The following is a 21,923-nucleotide window of genomic DNA, read 5'->3' as shown; positions in this document are numbered from 1 at the left end:
TGAGGCATGACAAAGCATTTTGAGTGCTTACACTGCTTGAAAAGTAGGCTACAGGCCTAATCTTTAAGTCCTGCCCTTTGTGTGCTACACAGTTTATTGTCAGGTCCCCCTCACACTTTATGCTCCTTATCTTATTACTCGTGTGATTTTGCATTTTGTCATAACACGAAAGATTAAGTGGTTGAATTGCAATACAACTTAGTCACTGACCCAGTTGATCCAGGCTATATACCTGTATTTTAATAAAATGGTCAAAATATATCTTTACATAGTTCATTCATTCACTTCCTAGCTAATACAGTGGTATTACATTGCTGTGTGAGCAATGATGACTTTGGTTGGCCTCAGGCTCTCCATAGGTACATATCAGCCCATTGAACTGATTGAGTGTTGCATTGTAATTGCATTTTTAAATATTTATTGCAGTTGTTCTTGCAGTGATTTTTAATAATTGAACCTTTTGACTGAGGTTGCCCCCTGGAAGTCAGTGAGTTGAATTGTCAGACCATAGACCGCTACAGTTGACTCCGAGGGTGGAAGCAAGGGGTCCTTTATTTATTTATTTTTTTTCTTTTTTAAAGCTACTTGGAATTGCAATTTGATAATAATAAGACATGTTCTCTTAAAAATGCTATTTGAATATATTGCAGTAGATGTGCAATTAATTGGATTGATTAACTGGAGAACTGTGGAAGGTAAACTTAGCAAACGTAGCCAGTGGTAGAAGACTCTGGCTGTTTCCTGATGTGCTTGTATGTAATTTGAGGGAGGGCATTGCTGTAAAATAGCATGCATATGCAGTAAACCTCTCTTTGATACTCTTGAAGTCTTGCAAAAAAAAAAAAAAAAAAGAAAAGAAAAAAAAAGGTGCCCAGTCTTTGCAGTGAATCGGTCCTTTTGGCCCACCTAGGGTAGCTGCAGTGGGTTGTGGTGACCTCTCCATGTCTCCCTCAGTGATCCAGGCCATTCTCCCGGCCCTCAGCTCAGCGCAGCACCCACGTGTTGTCAGCAGCTCCCGTTACGTAACTCCCCCTGCCAGACAAAAGCTCAGCCAGCCCGACACAAATCACTGGCTTCTCTTTGCTGGCAACAGGACTGTTAATGTTAGCCAGTAACCCGGGGCACTGCCCAGGTCTCTCTGTCATGAAACCCAAACATGAAACAGTCCTTTCAGGTTTGCTTGGTGCTGTTAGCCTACATTGGTGTAATAGAGAGGTGAAGCACAAGGCTAACTTGTTAGCCAGATCTGGTATGTTAGCATTAGCAGTTTAAGTGCCCAGTACCATCAGTGTTATATTCTTGGTAGTACAGTAGTTGACTTGATTCAAAACTGTGATGCACAGTTTCATTAATACTTTACTCAAGCAGGAAGAATTAATAAAGACACAAAATAGTCATAAATTAGAATGTGAATCTCTGATATTTATACCAGACATGACATTGATTTCAAAATCCAGTTTGTGTAAATTAGAGTAATACAAGGCACTGACAGAAGGTGTGTCCTTGATCTGCTCATATGCTCTCAGATATGAGCAAAATTAAAAAAAAAAAAAAATGCTCTAGTCTCTGACACTGTGGAGTTTTTGTGCCAGTGTGTTATCCCTCATTAATGAATGGATATGTTAAAAAACAATTTATGAAGTGATGATGATAATATGGTTGGAACATTTAAAGCTCCTTATGAGACACACACGTGTCGAAGGACGTAGGCTTGCCCTCACAAATATTTCTGTTTTAGAAATATTTATGGACGATGCATCAGAGGGTGAGTGGGCTTAAAGGAATGGCTGATGTTAGTGGTTTGGAGTGGCAACAGCCAGCCTTTTGTTGGTGTGTTTGGGTACATTTTGTCCACAGAGCTTCTTGCCACAGTTCTTGCTGTCAGTGCCCTTTGTTTTCAGTTGATGTGCTATTATTTACAGCCAGCCCCCCTCATCATCACAGTAGGTGTAATAACAGTATTGTCTAATCAAGTTGTAAAATAACCTTTATGAGATGCAGTGAACTAAAAACACAAGAGGCTTTACATTGTGGCCAAAGTCCCAAGGGAGTTGCTGGATTCTGCTGCTCCCATAAATCAATCAGTGGGCCTAGGGCTGGGTATTGATGTGGGGCACCTATTTTCTGGGACTGATTTGATGCTAAGGCATCAAAAACCATCAGTGCTGGGTATTTTGCTAGTTTGTATTTATTATTATTTTAACAACGGAATCCTCTCATAAGCACAGTCTGATTCTAATGTAAAACAAGTGTTTACAAGTGTTTATCTGAAAATAGGTAAGACCTACTTTTATAAATAGTGCTTAAATATTGAACTGGTGTGTGTGTGTGTGTGTGTGTGTGTGTGTGTGTGTGTGTGTTCCTTTTTAAGTACTTAGCCTACAGAATTCAAGATTTATGTCAGATGCTGGACTTAAAAGTGCAACCCCAGTGTTTTGAATGGGTTCACTGGCCCTAGCCTCACATCTCTAAATTTGTGTTTATGTTTGTGTTTGTGTGATTGGTTAACCTGAACATTAGAGAACTGCCAAGCAGCAAGAACAGTAGGAGACCCAGCAGAGGAGGTTTTCCTGAATGCCTGATGTTCCAGAGAGTGCTCTAGAAATATTCAGCTGGCTGAGAAAGCCTTTTGTATTGAAGTCCTTTTCTCTCCTGCCTGCCTGTGTGATTTTTTTTATAATGATGGAGAAAGGAGGGAGGGAGAGAGACATGAAGCGAGAGAAGGATGGAGAGGTGTAAGAAGAGTAAACTCGTGACTCATCAGGCGCAGTGGCAAAGGGTTCACTGAGTCAGAGCTGAGGCAGGAACATCGGGTGGTGGATGAGCCAAGGGACGGGTGGGAATAGATGACTGGAGGTTTCAGAAAAATGCAGCCCAGACCAGATTAGGCAGTGTTTGAACCTCAAGGTGAGACAGTGATGGGACAGTTCATTATAAACAGTTCAGCTGTTTTGGTTTGTGCAATTAATAACCACACAATACTAGCAGTATTGAATAGGGGTAGGAACCACCAGTGATCTCACGATTTTGGGTCCGAACTCAATTTAAATGTGATTTTTCAATTAATTATAATTTAGTTATTAAATGCCATATATATTATATATTCTGTTTTTTTTTTTTAAGTTATCAGTCAGCAGGTCCACTTGTCTCGAGTTGCGCTGCGCTACAGCAGCTAAAAACCTTCTCAACATTTTACCAAACAAACGTACAGAACTATAGTAAGGCAGTTGCTCCACAATTTGCAGTAGGCCTAAACTTTACTGATTTAAGGGAGTTCGCCAGTTAACTGAACGAATGAGTAAGGAATGGATTTTGGGAATTTTTGAATTGAATCAAGCCATACGATATAACAGTCGCAACTCTTTCGTGAATCGATCCCCCCACCCATAATATCAAGTCAGTTCATTTCATTTCATTTAAATAGTATGTTGGTGTAAGATAACATGAAGAATTTACTCTTTAAATCATCAAGACTAATACCTGTCATCACAATATCAAGTTAATTTAAAGTTATTGGGATGACCACTGTAGCCAGTATAGTACTGCCCTAAGATGACAGTTTTTATTAGTTTTTTGGGCAAGGCTCAGTCATAATGGAAATTGCCTCATGCACACTTGGCCTATTCAAAGGAATCCAGATTGATTTGTTATTCATCAGATGTTGACGCCTTCTGAAAAACATTACACTAACTCACAAAGGGCGGCGGTCAGCCCAAAGGTTACAGAATAATGCTTGTGACTGGAAGGTCATCAGTGCACATCTACTGCATGTGACTGTACGAATCTGCTGGAAAAAGTGTAAGCATGCGCAGAACAGCTTCCTTGGTCAAATAAAGAGGTTTAGCTTCAAAGGTCTCTCTTTTTAGCAAGGACTGTTTTGATGCATGCCTTTTGTCTGCATGGACATTGATTTCCATTTATGTCCTTTGTATCTGTGGCCCATCAATGCTGCCTTTTTACTTACTATCTTGATAATGTGTTCTTCATTGATTTTAGTTCCTAACTGATGGAGGTTCTTTAGATCTGTTACTGATATTCGAGGAGTGAAACAAGTGATTTAAAAGAGGCCTTTTTGATAGCTACTGTTCCCTCACTTCACATGGCTCAACCAGATTTGAGTTAAAATTAACTTTGAAACGTGTATTGCAAAAGAGCTTGGCATATAGTGTCAGCATCGTCATATCTGTTCATTCCTTATTGATTTAGAGTGAAGACTGTTTTTTTTTCCTATTACACATGGCAGTAATGTTTCTCTCTGAAAGTCTGTCATTGTTTGCATCTGCACAAGCCCCTCATTAGCTGGCTCTCTAGCTGGAAAATTCCTCTGTGTCCAGTGTTAGGCCCATTTGAGAATACAGTGAGTCACATTTGAAGTCAGAGTTGAAGTGTATTTTTAGCACTTGCAGTTTTTTTTTTTTTTTTTTTTAGTTTTTTAGCACCCTTTCAGTTATTATCAAGTTCAGGCTTGAAAAAAAATCCTGATTGAAACAATGGATCCTGACAGCTTTTTTTTTTCATTTTGTCATGGCTAGTTTGAATGTGTACATGCTGCATGTACTCTTTGTACTCATGTAGTTGGGTTGCACATCAACCCTAACAACAGCTAACCTTCACAATGTCATTTGATTTTTATTGGGATTAAATGCAAATTTGAGCAAGCAGCTTTGTGAAACCTGTTCACTGTGTGTTCCACAGCTGTTGTCATGTGTGAGACATGTGACTGCAAGTGTAAAAAGTTCAAAAGCAACCTGACCAAAACAGGCTTGTGCATGAAAAGGGGGTGAACGGGGTTATTATGTTTGTGTGCCTCATTTGTTGTCAGTATTCAGGCTCTAAAACACCTTTCATCTCTTGACTTGAGTAAATGTAAGGCTTTCTAGAAAATGATTTAAACTTTTGGTGATTTTATGCCTCCTGCAAGTTTAATCTTATTTTATCTTTGTTCTCTTTCCAGGTGTGGCTGGTAGTGTAGTGAGAGCTACAGAACTGCTTCTCCTCCCCCTTCCCTTGCTGTCCTGGTCCTCTTGGGAAGGGTGGAGTCCCGTTTTGTTTTGTTTTGTTTTTTCTCTGCCCTGATGCACCCTGCCACCTTGTGAATTCATGATCACATGACCGTGGATATGGACGCAGTCCTGTCCGACTTTGTCCGTTCCACTGGAGCTGAACCAGGATTGGCCAGAGACCTGCTAGAGGGTGAGCTGCAAAGTGCCTTGAGATCTCATTCTGCTATGGGTGTTGGGCAAACAACCAGCAAGGGTATACTTTAAAAAAAAAAAAAAAAAATAGATGGACAACCTTGATTTTCATCATGGTTGTTCATGTGAAATGGCAAAGCAGTCTTTATGATGTTTTAAGGTCTCAAAGGACAAGAACCACACTCAATTTTTTAATGACCATGTAAATTTTCTAGATCAAGTTCAAATTCAAACAACAACACAGTTTTTGGTAGTTTCTTTGACAAGTTCACCACAGCGAAAATCTGTTTGGTTTTCCTGAGCAGCAGCAGCCACTTTGACCATCGTATGAAAGCTGTGGGTTAGTTCAGCTGTCATGCGCTAACAGAAGAAAGGTGTAGTTAGAGTCAACTGTGCTCTTGTTGCCTAGCAGCAACACAAGTTGCAGATAAGAATATGGGTTAAAAATGTAATGTACTGCAGTGAACAGCAGTGAGCTAGTAAGCCAAGACGTGCTCCAAATTCTGATATTTACCCAAGCAGAGGAATGTGCCATTGGCCTTTACATAAGATAAGAGAGCCTATGGTTGTATTGACTTGTGGTAAATTTTTAAACTCATTAAGGATGCTTGGGACTGATTTGACTGAGATAAAAACTAGGTCTTCCTGTCAGGCTGGACCTGTTGACACAGACAGATGTTCTTCTTCTTCTGTCTGCAGGCAAGAACTGGGATTTCACTGCTGCCCTCAGCGACTTTGAGCAGCTACGTCAGGTGCATGCTGGGAACCTGACATACTCGTTCCCTGAGGAGAGGACGTATCTGCCTGCTGAGAAGGAGATGGCCAGGGTAGGACGGCCCCTACTTCACCGCCAAGATGAAGTGGTGCAAGGTGAGGCCACTTGCAAATGATGTTTTTAGTATTTAGTGTGCCCTTAATAATGTAATTTGACTGACAGATATACAAACACTTTTTATTTATAGTGTGATTCAGTTCGGATCTTGGTCATTGTTTTTTGTTATTGTTTTTTTGTTTTGTTTTGTTTTGTTTTTTAAATTTGCTTCAATAATTCCCATATGAACAGAGAATCACTTTCATTATTTGTAGCATGTGTTTTCATATTCTGCCAGCTGTTTTCTTGACTCAACTTACCTGTCTAATTATAATGCGCTATTTGGGCATTCTGGTAAATTGGCAGGCTACGGAGAACAGTCTCATTGGACAGAACCGTGTTTTAGGCAGCCTTAGCCAATTCAAAGAAGTCCAAATAGCACATTTATTCTTTATCAGGTTTTACTCATCAAGCATAAAATTATACCACCCCATGAGAGGATGGTGATTGCCTTAAAGGTTATAGAAGAAAGTTACAATCACAACTACAACTATTACATGTAACTGTATGTGAAGCAAGGCATTGTTAGGAAAAAAGTATGCTAAGCAGACCGTCCCTGCTAAATAAAGGCTGTGACCATTGTAATATGCCCCCCTTGCCCCAATCTATCTGCCTGTTTGCAGCCTGATAAAATAAAGATATTCTGTAACTTTTTCCTCCTCCACTATCATTTTTCAGCAGCGACAGAGAAACGTCTGTCAAGGGGCATCTCCCATGCCAGTTCAACCATCGTGTCCCTCGCTCGGTCGCATGTTTCAAGCACTGGTGGGAGCAGCAATGAGCCCCTCCTCGACACGCCACTCTGCACTTTCCAACTACCAGACCTCACAGTGTACCGGGATGACTTTCGTGGCTTCATCGAGAGGGATCTCATTGAGCAGTCAATGATGGTGGCCTTGGAGCATGCTGGTGAGAAGAACTGAACATCAGCCTCATATCTTCTACAGTTTGGAATTTTAAGTGCAGTAGTTTCTGCTCATTTATTTTATAATGAAGAGTTTTGCTGCAAAACAAGCTAAAAAAAAAACATTAAGTAAAAAATGTTTCATTTCAAAACAAACATTTGATATACTTTTAAACATTGGATAGACTTTTAAACGACCAAATGCTTAAATATCTGCTGATATGAAAGTAGTGAGGGGCGATATGGACTAAAAATTTTATCACGATAATTTCTGGCATTTATTGCGATAACGATAAAAGTGACGATAAAAAATATAAAACAATTCAACTCCATCTTTTTGACTACAAATCTATCACCGCATTCAGTCTTGAGAACCCCACAAATATTGCTCAAAAATAATACTTACTGTAGTCAAATACGCTACTAAACTATACCAATTAAGTTTAAGTAGTACACCTGTACTGCATCCTTTGTAATCACCGCTTTTTTGCAAACTTTGCATATGACAGATGTTTGCGCCACGTCAGACTTACTGTAGCCAAACCAGTTCCAGATAATCGAGCTGGAGCCTCGTTTAGCAACGAGCTCTTCGCTATCAGCCCCGCCTTCCGCCATGCTTGTTATTGTGCTACACGTGTGAGCTGCCGGCTGCCAGCGGCGAGTGCGTTGCGCACGTAATTACGTCATCAACAGGAGTTTATCGTTATTATCGCGAGATGACATATTCTTACCGTGGGGAATTTTTTTGACGATATATCGCAAACGATAACATATCGCCCATCCCTATATGAAAGTATAACATGTTATGGAATAGCATTTCAGTTATACAAATAGGATAGCACATATCTCAGGTGGCCTTTTCTTCCAAACTGCATTTGTTGATGATACTGTACACTCATCTCACACATCTTTTCACTGTTTTTCAATACGGAAGCACACCAGGTGTTTTGGATTTGTGCTGTGCCTTATTTGTATTTCATTTGAGTTTGGTCTTTCCTGTTTGCCTGTAGGGAGACTGAACTGGTGGACCAGGGTGGGTCCCAACTGTCAGAGTCTGTTACCTCTGGCAACGAGCGGAGATGGAAATTGCCTGTTACACGCAGCCTCGCTTGGTGAGTATCAGACCTTTCAGAGAAGACCCCGAGACACTGAGAGTTCACACTCCATTAGCATTCATTAAGAGAGCTTCATTGTTAGCTTAAGGACTAATTGCATTTTATAGTGTTGCAGTGCAAATTCAGTTAGCCCTTGTGGCCCACTGAGGAGCCCTTGCCCAGAAAATTAATAAGGCCCTAACTGATATGCATGCATGGTTCCAGTCCTTGTAATACATCCTCTTAATGCCAGAATGGGAAGTAATATTCATGCATGTGTCCATTAAAAGACACCCCAAGGATGAGGGGAAAAAATCATAATCAAGGCACAGATATTCATAGCCTTGCTCCTGTTTTTTTTTTTTCTTTTTTTTTTTTTTCTTTCAATGCCGAAGGCTTTTTAAAAGATGACCACACAACAGTTTTGAGGATGACAGTTTAATATGGCTGATTAATTAGAATTATCAGGCGTGCATGTAGCCTCTGTTTGGAGGCCAGTTTTGCTTTTAGTCAGTAGCATCTTGTTGATGGCAGGGCTATGGCAAACTTAAGGGCTATCCAATTGGGAAGTCATCCGGAAAGCACCCTTTAAAGCATGTCTGAGTGTCCACCATCAGCTTTAAGACACTTAAAAGACATTATCTCCATTATCTCCTCTTTTGGGTGGAGGGAGGATAGTGAGCACAGGGTAGTTGTCCAGTACTCATCCTCAGAATTGCTGATTCAACTTTAAAATGTAGTATTTAAAGGAGAGCCAAAGACAGCTTCATTGTGTTTCACAAGATTTTCTAATACTACTACTACCACCACTAATAATAATAAGAACAATTATAAACATTATTCATAAAGCAGTTTTCTTAACACATGACAACACACTTGACAGGAATACAGTAAATTAAAAACAACTAAAGTTGAATAAAAGAAACAACACAAATGAACATAGCTTAAAATAAAACAGCACAATGATATATGAAATCAGTAGATATATCAAAAATGGCCACAAGACTGTAACAAGTATGTTTTTAAACCAATATTGAAAAAAATTACACATACACTGATGGACACAGGCAGGGTATTCAGAGATTAGGTGCTCAAACCATGAAAGTTGGATTACCTTTATTAGCAATGGTGAGACAATGGAATAAGCAGAAGGCTCCCACAGGACCTCAGACTGCGCAGACATCTGACCATTGAAGATCAATAATGTATTGAAGTGCAAGACAATGTTATAAAATCTTAAAATCAATCCTAAAAAGTAACAGGCACCCAGTGACAAGAGGACAAAACAGGGGTAACATGGCATTTTGCAGAAGGTGCAGGCAGGAAAGGGACTTACTGCAGTAACTAGTCTAATCTAGCCCTCTCCAAATCACCTAAAAAAGACCTAATTTTCATAATGTTTTTCAGTTGTAGGAAAATATACTCAACAGCCGCCTTAACTTCACAAATTGAAATTGGAGTAAAAGAAAACAGCCAAATTTCTGGCAACTGGTTTCACATTTTCTGGCACACTGCCTAGCTCATTTTTGAATAAGCAAGTAGAGTTTTGAAGGCCAAAAAAAGACAGTCTCAGTTTTGTATTACATTTAGCTGGAGGAAAATTTGGGCACATCCAAGATTTAAATATCAGTAATACAGGATTTTAGGCTACTAGACTCTAAAACAGTAAAGAGCCCTATGGATTTGAAGTGCAAACAGCATTTCTGACCACCACAGACGAGGTTCTGTTTAGCAGGCAGGAATGTAACAGTTACAGAGCAATACCAAATAAATACTAAATAATAATCAACAGCACTAAATGCAGTACTTAAATGTAAAAGAGCCAGTATTGCACAGTTAGCAGCATCAATTTCAAGGAGCCAGTCATTTGTGACCCTCTTAAGAGGAGTCTCCATACTACGGCAGGCTCCATAAGCTGAGTGAAAAAATGTTACCAGTGAGGATATAACTTTTTAAAAATAGTCCAAACAAAGAAGATAGTTGAGAAATGGGCTTTGGAGAGGGGTTAAGTGTCTTTGATGTGGGCTGGACAAAGCATATCAGAAATCACAGGAAATCAATGGTAGTAAAGGATATACTCACATTTGATAAAATGAATGGTTAAACTAAATTAAATACCTCCTTAGTAAGTTTTGTTGGGAGAATTTCTAAGACAGGTTAGCGGCTGCATCTGGGGTATGATCTTCTCCAGAGGAAAGGGTCCGGAAGTGATGAGAGAGCTCATATTCTCAACCTTGTTTACAAAACAGTTCAGAAATTCTTCACATTTTTGTGGTGCGTTTGGGAAGGGGAGGTGTTAGAAACAGAGCCTGTTAACTTAAAAAGAGTCCTGCAGTTACAGCTATTCTTGAAATGATATTGGAGAAACAGCCTGATTTTGCTGCCTGTATCATTTTTGCTTGATGTGCTGATCTTGCTGCCTGTAATGCAAGTTTTTAAGACATCTCAGTAGATGTGTTGTCAGCATTCTGTTTACTTTCAGCCTTTCTGCAATCTTTTTTTTTTGTTGTGAATATGTTTATTTAGCCACCATGTGGGCTTTACGTGTAGCTAAACAGATAATCATTTATTAAATCCAAGACATAACCCAACGCAATCCCTAAAACCTTCTGTAACCCAGAATTGTGTGTTATAGAAAGTAGCGGGTGTTAGCACTACAAAAATGCGAAGGAGCCTCCCTTGGAAGATTTGCCTCATATATTATTTTGCATTTCTTCTTTGACTGCAGTTGTGCACAGAGGACCAATGAATGTCCTGATGTCCCAATTTTGTGTCCAAATGCAGGTATGTGGGGCTTTCATGACCGGGACCTGATGCTGCGCAAGTCCTTGTACGCACTGATGGATCACGGCCTGGAGAGGGAGGCACTGAGGCGCAGGTGGAGGTGGCAGCAGACCCAGCAGAACAAAGAGGTCTGTTTTGGTTCATTTCTTGGGCTTGTGACCAGAAGGTTGCTGGTTTGGAATTCTTGGACCAGTTGCAAAAAGTAGGCAAGAAAAGTGAATTAGTAACACTTACCCATCCTTCAGCAGTTACCACTCACGTACCCTTAAGCAAGCCACTTCATCTCAGTTCTTCCACATGAGTAGAGGACAGTGGTTACTCTGGGCAGCTCTCTGGTGTTAAAGTATATGGGCAAACGTGAAGGAGGACACTGCTGAAGATGAGTGTGCCAATCAGCTGTGAGCTTTCCTAAATGAACAGAAGTTAATGAAATGACATTGAATACAATTCCCTGACTACCCTGAATGACACATAACATTATAACAATTCTAGTTAAATTACATTGCTCACTTGCCTGTAGTTAGCCATCTGATGAGCTGCCATAACGTCAGTGCATGCTTTTGTGACATTTAGCACTCCTTCTCTAAATGGCAAGTGTGTGTGTGTGTGTCTCCATCCTCCCTCTTTAGTCTGGCCTGGTGTACACGGAGGAGGAGTGGCAGAAAGAGTGGAATGAGTTGCTGAAACTAGCCTCCAGTGAGCCCAGAATACACTACAGCACCAACGGCACCAACGGGTAAGGTCTGGCCCAGACAATGCAGGGACTGTTAGCCTACCATAACTAGACACACTCATGTTTTTATTCATGAACAAACAAGTGAGCTCATAATGACAACTGACTGGGTGCCTCATGTTCTGGTCAGTCTGCTACTCACTGTAACATATCAAAAGGTGTTATTCTGTTGGCCAAGCCAAAGCCCAGTGGGACAAATATATTAAGGTGTTACATGCAACACCTCATACCTCTAACCATAAAAAGTGGCTCTGCTTTAACATGTTTTTATTTTATTTATTTATTTTTATTTATGTTTATTTTATTTTTATTTATTTTTTACTACATCTTTGAAAACATAATAAAAAAAATTTGTTTTTCTTTAAGGTTATGTGGTAGGTTCCCCTTACATTTAAAATTAGGTTAGGTTTGTAATCTGTACTCTAAGTAAAAATTAGGATGAGCTACAGTTTTGCAGGTTGTTCACAAAGTAAACAGCAATGTTTCTGTCCAGCTTAAAGTTGTGTTGTTGTTGTACGCAGGGCGGAGTCCTCAGATGAGCCGGTGTACGAAAGTTTAGAGGAGTTCCACGTATTTGTCCTGGCCCATGTACTCAGGAGGCCCATAGTGGTGGTGGCTGACACCATGCTGAGGGACTCTGGAGGAGAAGGTAAACCTGCCAGAAGATCTGCATGTCTCCATATGACCTTGCTAGTACTTTGCATCCTATGGTTTGTCCTCCTCATGTCCCAGATGGTTTGGAAGTAAATTATTTGGCTTGGTAGTGATTGATATCATACCTGACACTATCTGAGTTTTTTTCATAAGGTAAACACCACCGTTGTGTTATGCCAAGAAGGTTAAAGTAAATGACACAAATTATGTCCAAATACTCTCTGACCCACTACTGTCACATAAAGCAAACATGTGCATATACACATAAATTCCTTCTGTATAAAGTGGTCCCACAGCCCTCATGTTAGGGAACTGATGCATCTGATTAGTCTGAAAATTGTAGCAGCTTTTAATCTCACGTCCACAAGTAAAACATATCCCCACAGTTGATTTACTGATACAGGGGGTGACAGCTTTCTTGTTATATTTTTGCAACACTCATAACAAGCTGAAAATTGGTGGTAGATGTAAATTTGCCTGCAGCAATTCAAAGGTTGGTTTGATTTATTGTATTAGAGGTGAAAGCTCATTTTGATTTTGGCTCAAATGCTCCCAGTGTCCTTTATCATTCTGGCAACAGTGCTGAGGTCGTGCTTTTCAGATGTTTAATGTCCTCGTTACCACTCCCTCCTCCCCTCTGTAGCCTTTGCTCCCATCCCGTTTGGAGGCATCTACCTACCGCTGGAGGTGCCAGCTGCCAAGTGCCATCGCTCGCCGCTGGTCCTGGCATATGACCAGGCGCACTTTTCAGCGCTTGTCTCCATGGAACAGAAAGACAACTCCAAAGAGCAAGGTACTGCTCTGCATCATTCATCGTCATAATCTGAATTTCAGCTTTTTCTTACTTGGGCTTGTCACTGTGCTACTGACATTTTAAAACCCCTTTCCACAGTATGTGAAAGTGTGGGTGTAGTACTGGTGGATAGATTTCTTCAGAGGAAGTGTTTGCCTGAATATAAGTCTTTCTGCAAGTTCATCAAAAATGTAGGGCTTTTTGCTCACAGTATAAACTTGGGTTACATGTAATATACACAAATTCACTGCAAAAGTGGGTAGCAACATAAATATTTTTGTAGCATGTATAGTCCTACTGATGCACATTATATACATTTTTTCTTTGATCTACAGATTTACTTTCTATGTAATTCATTAAGCATGCATGACTTTTTTGTCATTGATGTAATGTTTCTATCGTCTCTTTATTGTGGTATCCAGTTGCGTGTAACTAACGTGTTGAATATTAGGGTTAGACTGATAAAGGTTTACATTGAAATCATAGACTGAATCTTTTTTAGATTTTTTTTTTTATTCATTTGACTGTTCAGTTCTTAATTTAAAGGTCTTCTGTATCCCAGAGTTTGCCCCCAGAGACATCCACCATTGAATAGGTGCAGTGCCTCTTCTACCTTTTAAGAGCTACTACCCCGATGAAAAGAATATCATTAGTCTTGGTTTCAATTGAGAGTTTTGGTGTCTCATATTGGCAAGAATAAAATTCTGGGGGAACAACTGAATACTTGTAAGTTGTTGTCAAGAGAATAGTCAAATTTAAAGATACTGAGTACTTGCACAAAAGCATGGCTGTCAGCAACCTCAGACTGAAAATATCGGTGTCAGCATTGGCTTTCAAAAAAATAATATTGGTTGAGTTCTTTTAATTGCCATCGCTAAGTATATTTTAATTCAGTAGTCAAAATCTTATCAAAATAGAGACTGAACTAATTGATTCAGTTAAATTACTTCCATTTCTGCAGGCAGTAATGCACAGTTCTGGATTAAAACAATATATCTTCTCTAAAGAAGATGTATCACCTTTGCTTCCCTCTATGCCAGCAGTGGTGATCCCTCTCACTGACTCAGAACACAAGATGCTGCCTGTGCACTTTGCTGTGGATCCTGGAAAAGACTGGGAGTGGGGCAAGGATGACACTGACAACGTGATGTTGGCAAGGTACAGTCCACTTTCACAAAGAACTCCTTCTGCTTTTATATTTGATGGTGGTTGTCAGGTGAAATGTATTTACGGTATGAATAAAAATTTACAATAGTCTTGAAAAACAGATTCATCACAAAGTGCTTTTTGGGGCAGCAAATACTGCACGTATGAACAAAAACAAGAGTAGCACATGTTCACTTGAGTGTGTAGATATACACAGACAGCTGTCCCTTAGAACCTAGTATCAGTTGGTAAGGATTGACCTCTGACTCCAGATTAGTGACACCTACTGCCAGTGACAATGAGATTAGCTCTAAATACCTTCTGAATGGGCCAGAGGAAGGGACACCAAAATAGCAGCTCAGTAAAAATAACCTTCCAGATTAAGTGAACAAGTTACATTGATGACACTGTTTGACGTCTTATTCAAATGAAACGGCAGACAGAGATAATATTACACAAGGAATTACAGAAGTCTTGAATCATACATATTATTAGTGGTATATTATAGTGAAAATGATGTAATTTAAACATTCGGTTTTGCATAGAACATATAATAGTCACCAAGTAAATTTAGGCTGCACAGGTTATTTACGTTGTTTGAAAAATGCGATTGAGTTCAGTCTTCATACTTTCTCACAATTGTGAAAATTCAGTTTACAAGACTAGCACAAAACAATCATACACATCAACTTCAAAGCACATTCAGTGCGTTAACTAGTAAAATCATTCAGAGTCAAGTTATCATTTCGGTCAGGCCCTGAACACATCACTTACCTGTACATGACGGCTACCTCGTTGAACTGCTGCAGTTCGCACACGTGTGGTGTTGATACAGCATTTCCCCAAATGTGGTTATGGAGGTCTGGCAGCAGCTTTTGGCTCTCCACTGAACTATGGCTTTTTTCTCTCTCCCTCTTGCTCACAGTGTGGCTCTGTCTTTGGAGGCCAAGCTCCAGATGTTGCACAGCTACATGACCGTCACCTGGCTGCCTCTGCCCTGTGAGGTAAAGATGAGACTCCACACAAAGATGGATGTTTGCTACACTGTGGAAGGAAGGGGCATAAAGCTATCTCAGAGCATAGCCAAAATGGGGCAGAAAAATATATGTACACAACTATATAGATAGATAGATAGATAGATAGATAGATAGATAGATAGATATCTACCCTATTGTTCCAAATTGCTTTTGTACAGACTTGCAAGATGAATTGTTGATACACAGAGTTGCAGATTAACTAATTTTTTAACCAGCCATCGATTTCAAAGTTCAGAGTCATTTACTATTTTACCAGCCAAATTGTTCTTGGAATAGAGAACCCTCAAATCATCAACCCACAATGGTCTGTTAGATGCCAAGGCGGCCGGTAGACTATTAAATAATCTTAATACCACAGCTGCTAAATGGTATTAGCATTTGGCTAGTGGTTGGTGTTAATTTTCCACCCTAGTGATAAGCATGTGCAAGAGCCGATTTTATTGTATGCAGCAACCTGATTTTGTTGTAATGCAGGTCCTAATTCCTTCTTATACTCTATATGTTTATTTCATCAGACCAGCGGTCCCCACACTGCTATAAAAACTACAGATTGTCTGGAAATGAACACTGGGCAGTCATTGATAACACAGATAATGAGGATAATGGCAGGTGCACATGTAATCTGCAGTGACTGGTGGCAATAGAGGAACCTCTGTATAAAAATTGTATTTTAAGAAGGCCATTCCTTTAAAGATTGAGCAGCTACCTCAGGGTAGCATCAAGATAGTCACCCTCTCTGTGGGCCTTGGCAAAAACAAGGCATTCTATAAGTGTTTGTTGGTTGAGAACAGAACAGTGTGTCATCATCTAGGTCATGGTATTTCCAAATATAGTGTCATCTATTTTACAGCTTCTCAGATGTGTTTGTAGATATGATAAGGAATCTGAGCACACAACCATTTATATTTTTCTCCATCAGTCTGTTGTTTCTCTGTTGCTTGAATCACTATGCCACACCTTTTTCTCTGCTGCTCATTTTAGCTGTGTGCTTGTCTGTGCAGGTAGAATATAACAAGAAGATGATATTTCCTGAAGATGTTTGTTTTTTTCTTTTGCAACTTCTATTTTTCTGTTAGCATGTATTTCTGCTTTGTTTCCAGCAAGCCCCTCTGGCCCAGCCTGAGTCTCCTACAGCATCCGCAGGAGAGGATGCCCGCACGCCTCCCGACTCAGGAGAGTCAGACAAGGAGTCAGTCAGCAGCAGCTCGAATGGCAATGGGGATACGGCTACGGCAACAACAGTGAATGGAGGAGTGTCCTCGGCCAAGAACAGCTCCTCTTCATCATCCAGTTCCTCCAGTAATGGCTCAGCAGGGGCGGGGACAGGGACAGCCGGCAAGGACAAGAGCAAGAAAGACAAAGACAAAGAGAAAGACAAGAAGAGGGCAGACTCAGTCGCTAATAAACTGGGAAGTTTTGGCAAGAGCCTGGGCAGCAAGCTTAAGAAGAACGTGGGTGGGCTGATGACAGGGAAGAATGCTGGAGCTGGAGGAGCCAAGCAGGAGGGCGGGGAGAAGAAGAAGGGCTCGTTGAGGGGGAGGAAGGGCAGTAAGGATAGCTCACCCTCCGCCCATGCCTCCGAAGATTCAGGGAAAGGCTCCCCCTCCTCAGGCAGCGAGCGCCTCAACGGGACGGGCAGCAGTACCAGCAGCAGCGGTGGCAGCAGCACTGAGGGGGACCCCTACAAGTACAGCGCTGACGTCAAAGTCAGCTTGGGCATCCTGCGCGCTGCCATGCAAGGTGAGAGGAAATTCATCTTCGCCAGTCTTCTCACTACCAGCAACCGGCAGCCCTTCCAGGAGGAGATGATCCAGAGATATCTTGCTGACGCAGAGGAGCGCTTCCGGGCTGAGCAGGAGCAGCAGCGCCGCGATGCAGAGAGGAAGAGCGTCACCAATGGTATGCAGCCACCCAAGAAGGAAGCGGGAGGTGGCACAGAGCTGGGCTACAGGCCTTTTGAGGCCAAAGAGGAGCTGTCAGAGAGCTCGCCGCCCTCCTTCAACCACCTCAAGTCCTCTTGCTTGAGCCCCTCTGTGTACTCTGGTGTTGTACCCATCCCCCGGACCTCCTTCATAGACCAGCCCCCCGCTCCGGCACCTCTCACCCAGCACCTTCACATGCATGGCTACATGGAGACACGGCGCCAGCTAGCTGGCGGCTCCCCCGCGTCCTCCTACCCTGGCCTCCCGTCATATGCTACCCTCCCCCGCCACTGCCCCACAACGCAGGGTTCCTCCCATTCCCAATACAACCACCCGCAAGCCCCACCTCCCATCAGCCCCTCACGCCTCACCCCCTCGTATCCCCCTGAGCACGACCCACCAGACTACCCCATGTCTGAACCAGCTGGCGGCGGCTACAGCAATGGTTTCCGGGATGTGCGATCCAGTCTAGACTCTCGGAGTGGGCCGCCTCCAGTCAGACACTACTCACTGGGCAGCGCTGGTGGTTTGGCCAGCCTGCAGTCCAGCCGCTGCCGGACGCCCAACTGCACCTATTATGGACACCCTGAGACAGGCAACTACTGCTCCTACTGCTACCGGGAAGAGTTGAAGAGGAGGGAGACAGAACCGGCCATCCACAGGTTCTGAATGGACCTTGTCATGGTTCGAATTTACTGAGTGGCCTTTTCCAGTTAAAAATAAAGGCTGGGGTGGACAGCCTTTGAACGGACCAGAGAAAGGCACTGTCTGCTCCTTTCCTTTTCAGCTGTGTCATCCTCTGTTGGGAAAGACAACGGCACAGTGTGGCTGAGAGTCATCACCGCCTCAGAGAAAACCAGGTGGTTGCCGGCGGCTGGGGTCACACATCAGAACGTAGAATTAACTAACTGCACTTCTGTTACATTTTGCTGTGGCTCTTATGCAGGCGTTGTGTATGTGTGCAAGTGTGTGTGTCTGTGTGTGCGTCTGTGTGTGCGTCTGTGTGTGCGTCTGTGCGTGTGCGTGTGCGTGTGCGTGTCCGTGTGTGTGTGTGTGTGTGTGTGTGTGTGTGTGTGTGTGTGTGTGAGCGAGCCACTGGCTCTCCTCCTCTTTGCCCATGTTCAACGCCTTGCTACTGTCTCCTCCTGGTGGAGAGAATGTATATGGCAGGCGCCTTTACGTAGACTCACCATCACACACATACACAAACACACTAACACAACCTCATACTACTACATACACTTTTAAGCAAGCACAAACAGCAATGGCATGAGTGTCTACTTCATTGTGGTACGTGATAATATTTTGATTGGTTAATTGAGGGGTGTGTGGTCGTTTTGAAGACACATTCAATTTTGATTGAAGCCAGCATTATGCAGATTTTACACTACTGTTACTACATGCTCGCGTTGTATGTACCTCGGGAAACAGCAGAATTTATTCTCCATGTCGAGTTGCTTTTTCATCTGTTGTCATTTGCATAAAGCGGATTGAAGCTACTATGCTATGCTAATGAATAAGCATTCTGTGAGCTGCTGTGGTGCTACTGTCCCAGAATGCAACAGATTAATCTCCATGCATCCAACACATCTGCTTTACACTGTTAGTGATATCTTATTTTGACAACACAAATTTCACCTCTTAATTCTACATCTCATCCAATCCATATACATTTACTGGATGCTGTCAAGATGTCAAGCTTTTGAAGACTAAGAACATTTGATCAGATTACTGACCAGGTGTTATAGAACAAAGGCAGCAGCACTAAGATAGATACTGTTCCCAGAGCCTGACCCAGAGTATTTATGTATGTTCGAATGTTACTGTTTCTCAGTTGGGTCTTCCTCTTTCTGTATCCATGGTTAGTGTTGAGGCAGTTCATTTTAGAGGCCAATTTAGGCATACAACGCTATACGCAACAAAAGCTGATGTCGCATCCTTCATATTTCTAAACACATTTTGGAGACACCTGTCATCATGTATGACCTCAGTGGCATGGGACTTTGTCTAAATTTAAATTGTTGAAAACTTACTTCCTATGTTTGTGTCAGGCAGAAGGGTCGGTGTCTTGCAGAGCAAACTAACAGATTGTTGTTAAACAAATGACATGAAGTTGCTAATGTCCCCAGCTATGACAGCTGTCTCCAATTTTTGTTTGCATGCTGCAAAGTGATATATTCACTTTTTGTTGGATGTTGACATTCAGAAATCACATTTACTCTATATCAACATTTTCTGGTAATAGAATACACAGTTAAAGTGAAAGACACTGTCATGAAACGACGAAACCGGTTTACTCTGATGGTTGAAAATGTGAAACATACTTTGTACAGTTTCTTTAGTTGGCCTGTGTCATGATTACAACAATATATTGGTATTATCTCAGTTGCTCACCATCAATTATTATGTTCTAATGAAGGCAGTTTCTCAAGTTCAGGCATTTATAATACCACCAAATCGAGTCACTTAACCTCTTTCTGCACAAATTCAAGCACTTTTCTGACATCCGTATTCCATGTTGTTATTGTTTTTGAAGGGGCCTGACTGTTTTCCTTCATTCATGTCAGAACTGCAGACACTGCCACCTCCATTTGCAGAAAAGCAGGGGCATAGGCTGGTGAATTTTCTCTATGTGATTCAGTTCCCCCAGAGCTGCAGCATTTTGGTGCCAGTGTGACCATCTTACTCAGTTTCCTAGTTGCCTTTTTCAGTCTCTGACCTTGTGACTTTACAGTCGTGTTTGTATGTTCTGCAAGATGATGAGCATCAAATATCTGCTGCTTTCTTCTTTGACTGCAGTTTCTATGACTAATTTCCAAGTAAAATTGAACAAATGAAATTTTTTAAAAAAATTTTCTATTTATTTTGAAGCTACTGAACATATGCTGTTTTACTTTTTATTGGCTCATATCAAATATTTCATATTGGCCGATGTTCTTTAATCGTTTTTTTTTTTTTTTTTTTTTTTTTTTTTTTTTTTTTTTTTTTTTGACTATTTCAAAATTCAGGCTGGATTAATTGTACTAATGTCAAAATTAAGTACATTTGTGTTTTTTTTTTTTTTTTTACCCTCCCACCTTGCTAATAAATCTTATTGACAGCTGAGAAATTTCTTGACAATGGAAGTAGCTGCCCTGCTCTTCTAACTGTATCTACTCTCTGACATCAGTCTCCTCAAAGCACAAGTGAGTATGCAATTCACTGCCTTGCCCAACAGATGGCACTCTTGGTTTAAATTTAAGAGTTGAGAGTTGAGTTTCTCATGCCCTTTACAAGAGCTACAAATACAGATAATCAAAATGTTGAATAAGAATTTGCAAGTGGACTAATTTGTCTCAGTGATTATTTTACATTTTGCAATAATTGGTCAAGGAAGGGGGGAGGGGCTTTTCTGCTGTGCATTAAAAGTAACACCAGGCTTTTAAATGTAATGAACACTAAACTATAAAATGGAACCGACAGTTCCCCCCTTCGCTGCACCACGATGCTGCATCCCAAACATTTGTGTGTTCCGTGTTTGTGTGTGTTGACGCGTGTTCATGCACTAATGTTGAATGAATCTGTTTTCTAGTATTTTAGCTTAAAATACGACACAACACAAGAATTTCCTTATTGTGGGAAGTTGATACATTTCTTTAAAACGTGTACCTGCGTGTACTCATGCTTCTCCTCCCTGTAATATAAAAATTAGCTTACAAACACAGGTCCGTTTTTATTTTTTAATTTTTATTTTTGGAAGGAAATGGATGCCTCACAGAGAACACGTCAAACATTGGACTTTGCAGACTGCGAACACTTTTTTTGTATTTAAGAAAAAAACTGAGAGGTTGTATAAATATGTTCAAGTTATTTTTGTAAGCCCAAAGTTTTACAGTGTTTTTTCAAAAAAGGTTAGAATGTATATTGTTGGACACTAAAACAAGAGTGGATGATAAGCTTGTTAGAGTTTGAATTTGGGGTGGAAACGGTGTTGATTAGTTATATGACATGTTGGCTGTCAAGAGTGACTCCCGACCCGGCCTCTTTAAACTCAAGGCTCTCTTCGTTGCAAACTAATTTCCTCATTGCTGACCTGACAAACGATTTGAGAATATATATTTATAGTAAGATTTTTTCAGAAGTTTACTTGTGGAATGTTTAGTTGAGACCATTTAGGATGTTCTGTCTCACATGGCTAATTGTCTTAGCGGACTGGCTTTTATTTGTTTGTTTGGTTCTTTGTTTGTTTGATTTTTAACTATTGTTTACTTTTTCTACATCCACCAATCCGTGCTATATGCTAGAACATGACAGTAATGATCTTGTTGACCCAGCTCGTTCCCACCAAATCAGTACAATACATAACCAGCTCACAATTTGTTTTGCAACACACCTGACCCAGTATACCTTTTTACAAATTGTACATCGCTGTCATTTCTGTGGGACAGAGTAGTCATCTGCAACATTAACACGGGATACTTTGAGTTGCATGGGACTGGAACTGTTGCATGTAAATGGCAAACCATTTTACCAAATTTGTGCATTACTTTGACTTGATTTCAGTTGTCCTGGTATTATGATCTGTTTTTTTTTTTTTTTTTTTTTTTTTTTTTAATTGTTTTAATGTTTTTTGAGAGGAGAGCCTTAAGGCTGTGTGACAGTGCAATCTGGATAGAAAGAACATCAGATTTTATGTTAGGTTATTATTATTATTATTATAATTATTAATTTTCTTTTTTGCACCGTTTGAATAAATTCTCATTGTATTTCAAGAAGGTTGTCTGCGTTTCTTCACACTTGGCATTTTGTTG

General features: G+C 40.9%; 1 protein-coding gene across 4 annotated transcripts in view; it reads left to right on the top strand.

The window, feature by feature from the left end:
- The window catches only part of otud7b (OTU deubiquitinase 7B), a 34,035-nt gene extending 12,253 nt beyond the window's left edge, over positions 1-21,782 (top strand). The window contains exons 2-12 of one of the 4 annotated variants that reach the window (XM_030072267.1): positions 4,955-5,193; positions 5,895-6,065; positions 6,748-6,975; positions 7,981-8,082; positions 10,849-10,976; positions 11,478-11,584; positions 12,103-12,230; positions 12,879-13,028; positions 14,072-14,186; positions 15,100-15,178; positions 16,312-21,782. In XM_030072267.1, the coding sequence (XP_029928127.1) occupies positions 5,109-5,193; positions 5,895-6,065; positions 6,748-6,975; positions 7,981-8,082; positions 10,849-10,976; positions 11,478-11,584; positions 12,103-12,230; positions 12,879-13,028; positions 14,072-14,186; positions 15,100-15,178; positions 16,312-17,802 (2,784 nt within the window). In that variant the 5' untranslated portion in view covers positions 4,955-5,108 and the 3' untranslated portion in view covers positions 17,803-21,782. Of the gene's footprint in view, positions 1-4,954; positions 5,194-5,894; positions 6,066-6,744; positions 6,976-7,980; positions 8,083-10,848; positions 10,977-11,477; positions 11,585-12,102; positions 12,231-12,878; positions 13,029-14,068; positions 14,187-15,099; positions 15,179-16,311 lie in introns of all 4 variants that reach the window. The other 3 variants (XM_030072266.1, XM_030072264.1, XM_030072263.1) reach the window with 3 other exon arrangements.
- The last annotated feature ends 141 nt before the right edge of the window (positions 21,783-21,923 follow it).

Source organism: Myripristis murdjan, chromosome 16 (assembly GCF_902150065.1).
Source record: "Myripristis murdjan chromosome 16, fMyrMur1.1, whole genome shotgun sequence".
Taxonomy (NCBI): Eukaryota; Metazoa; Chordata; class Actinopteri; order Holocentriformes; family Holocentridae; genus Myripristis; species Myripristis murdjan.
The sequence above is the reverse complement of the archived record's forward strand: the minus strand, read 5'-3'. Positions and strand labels throughout refer to the sequence as shown.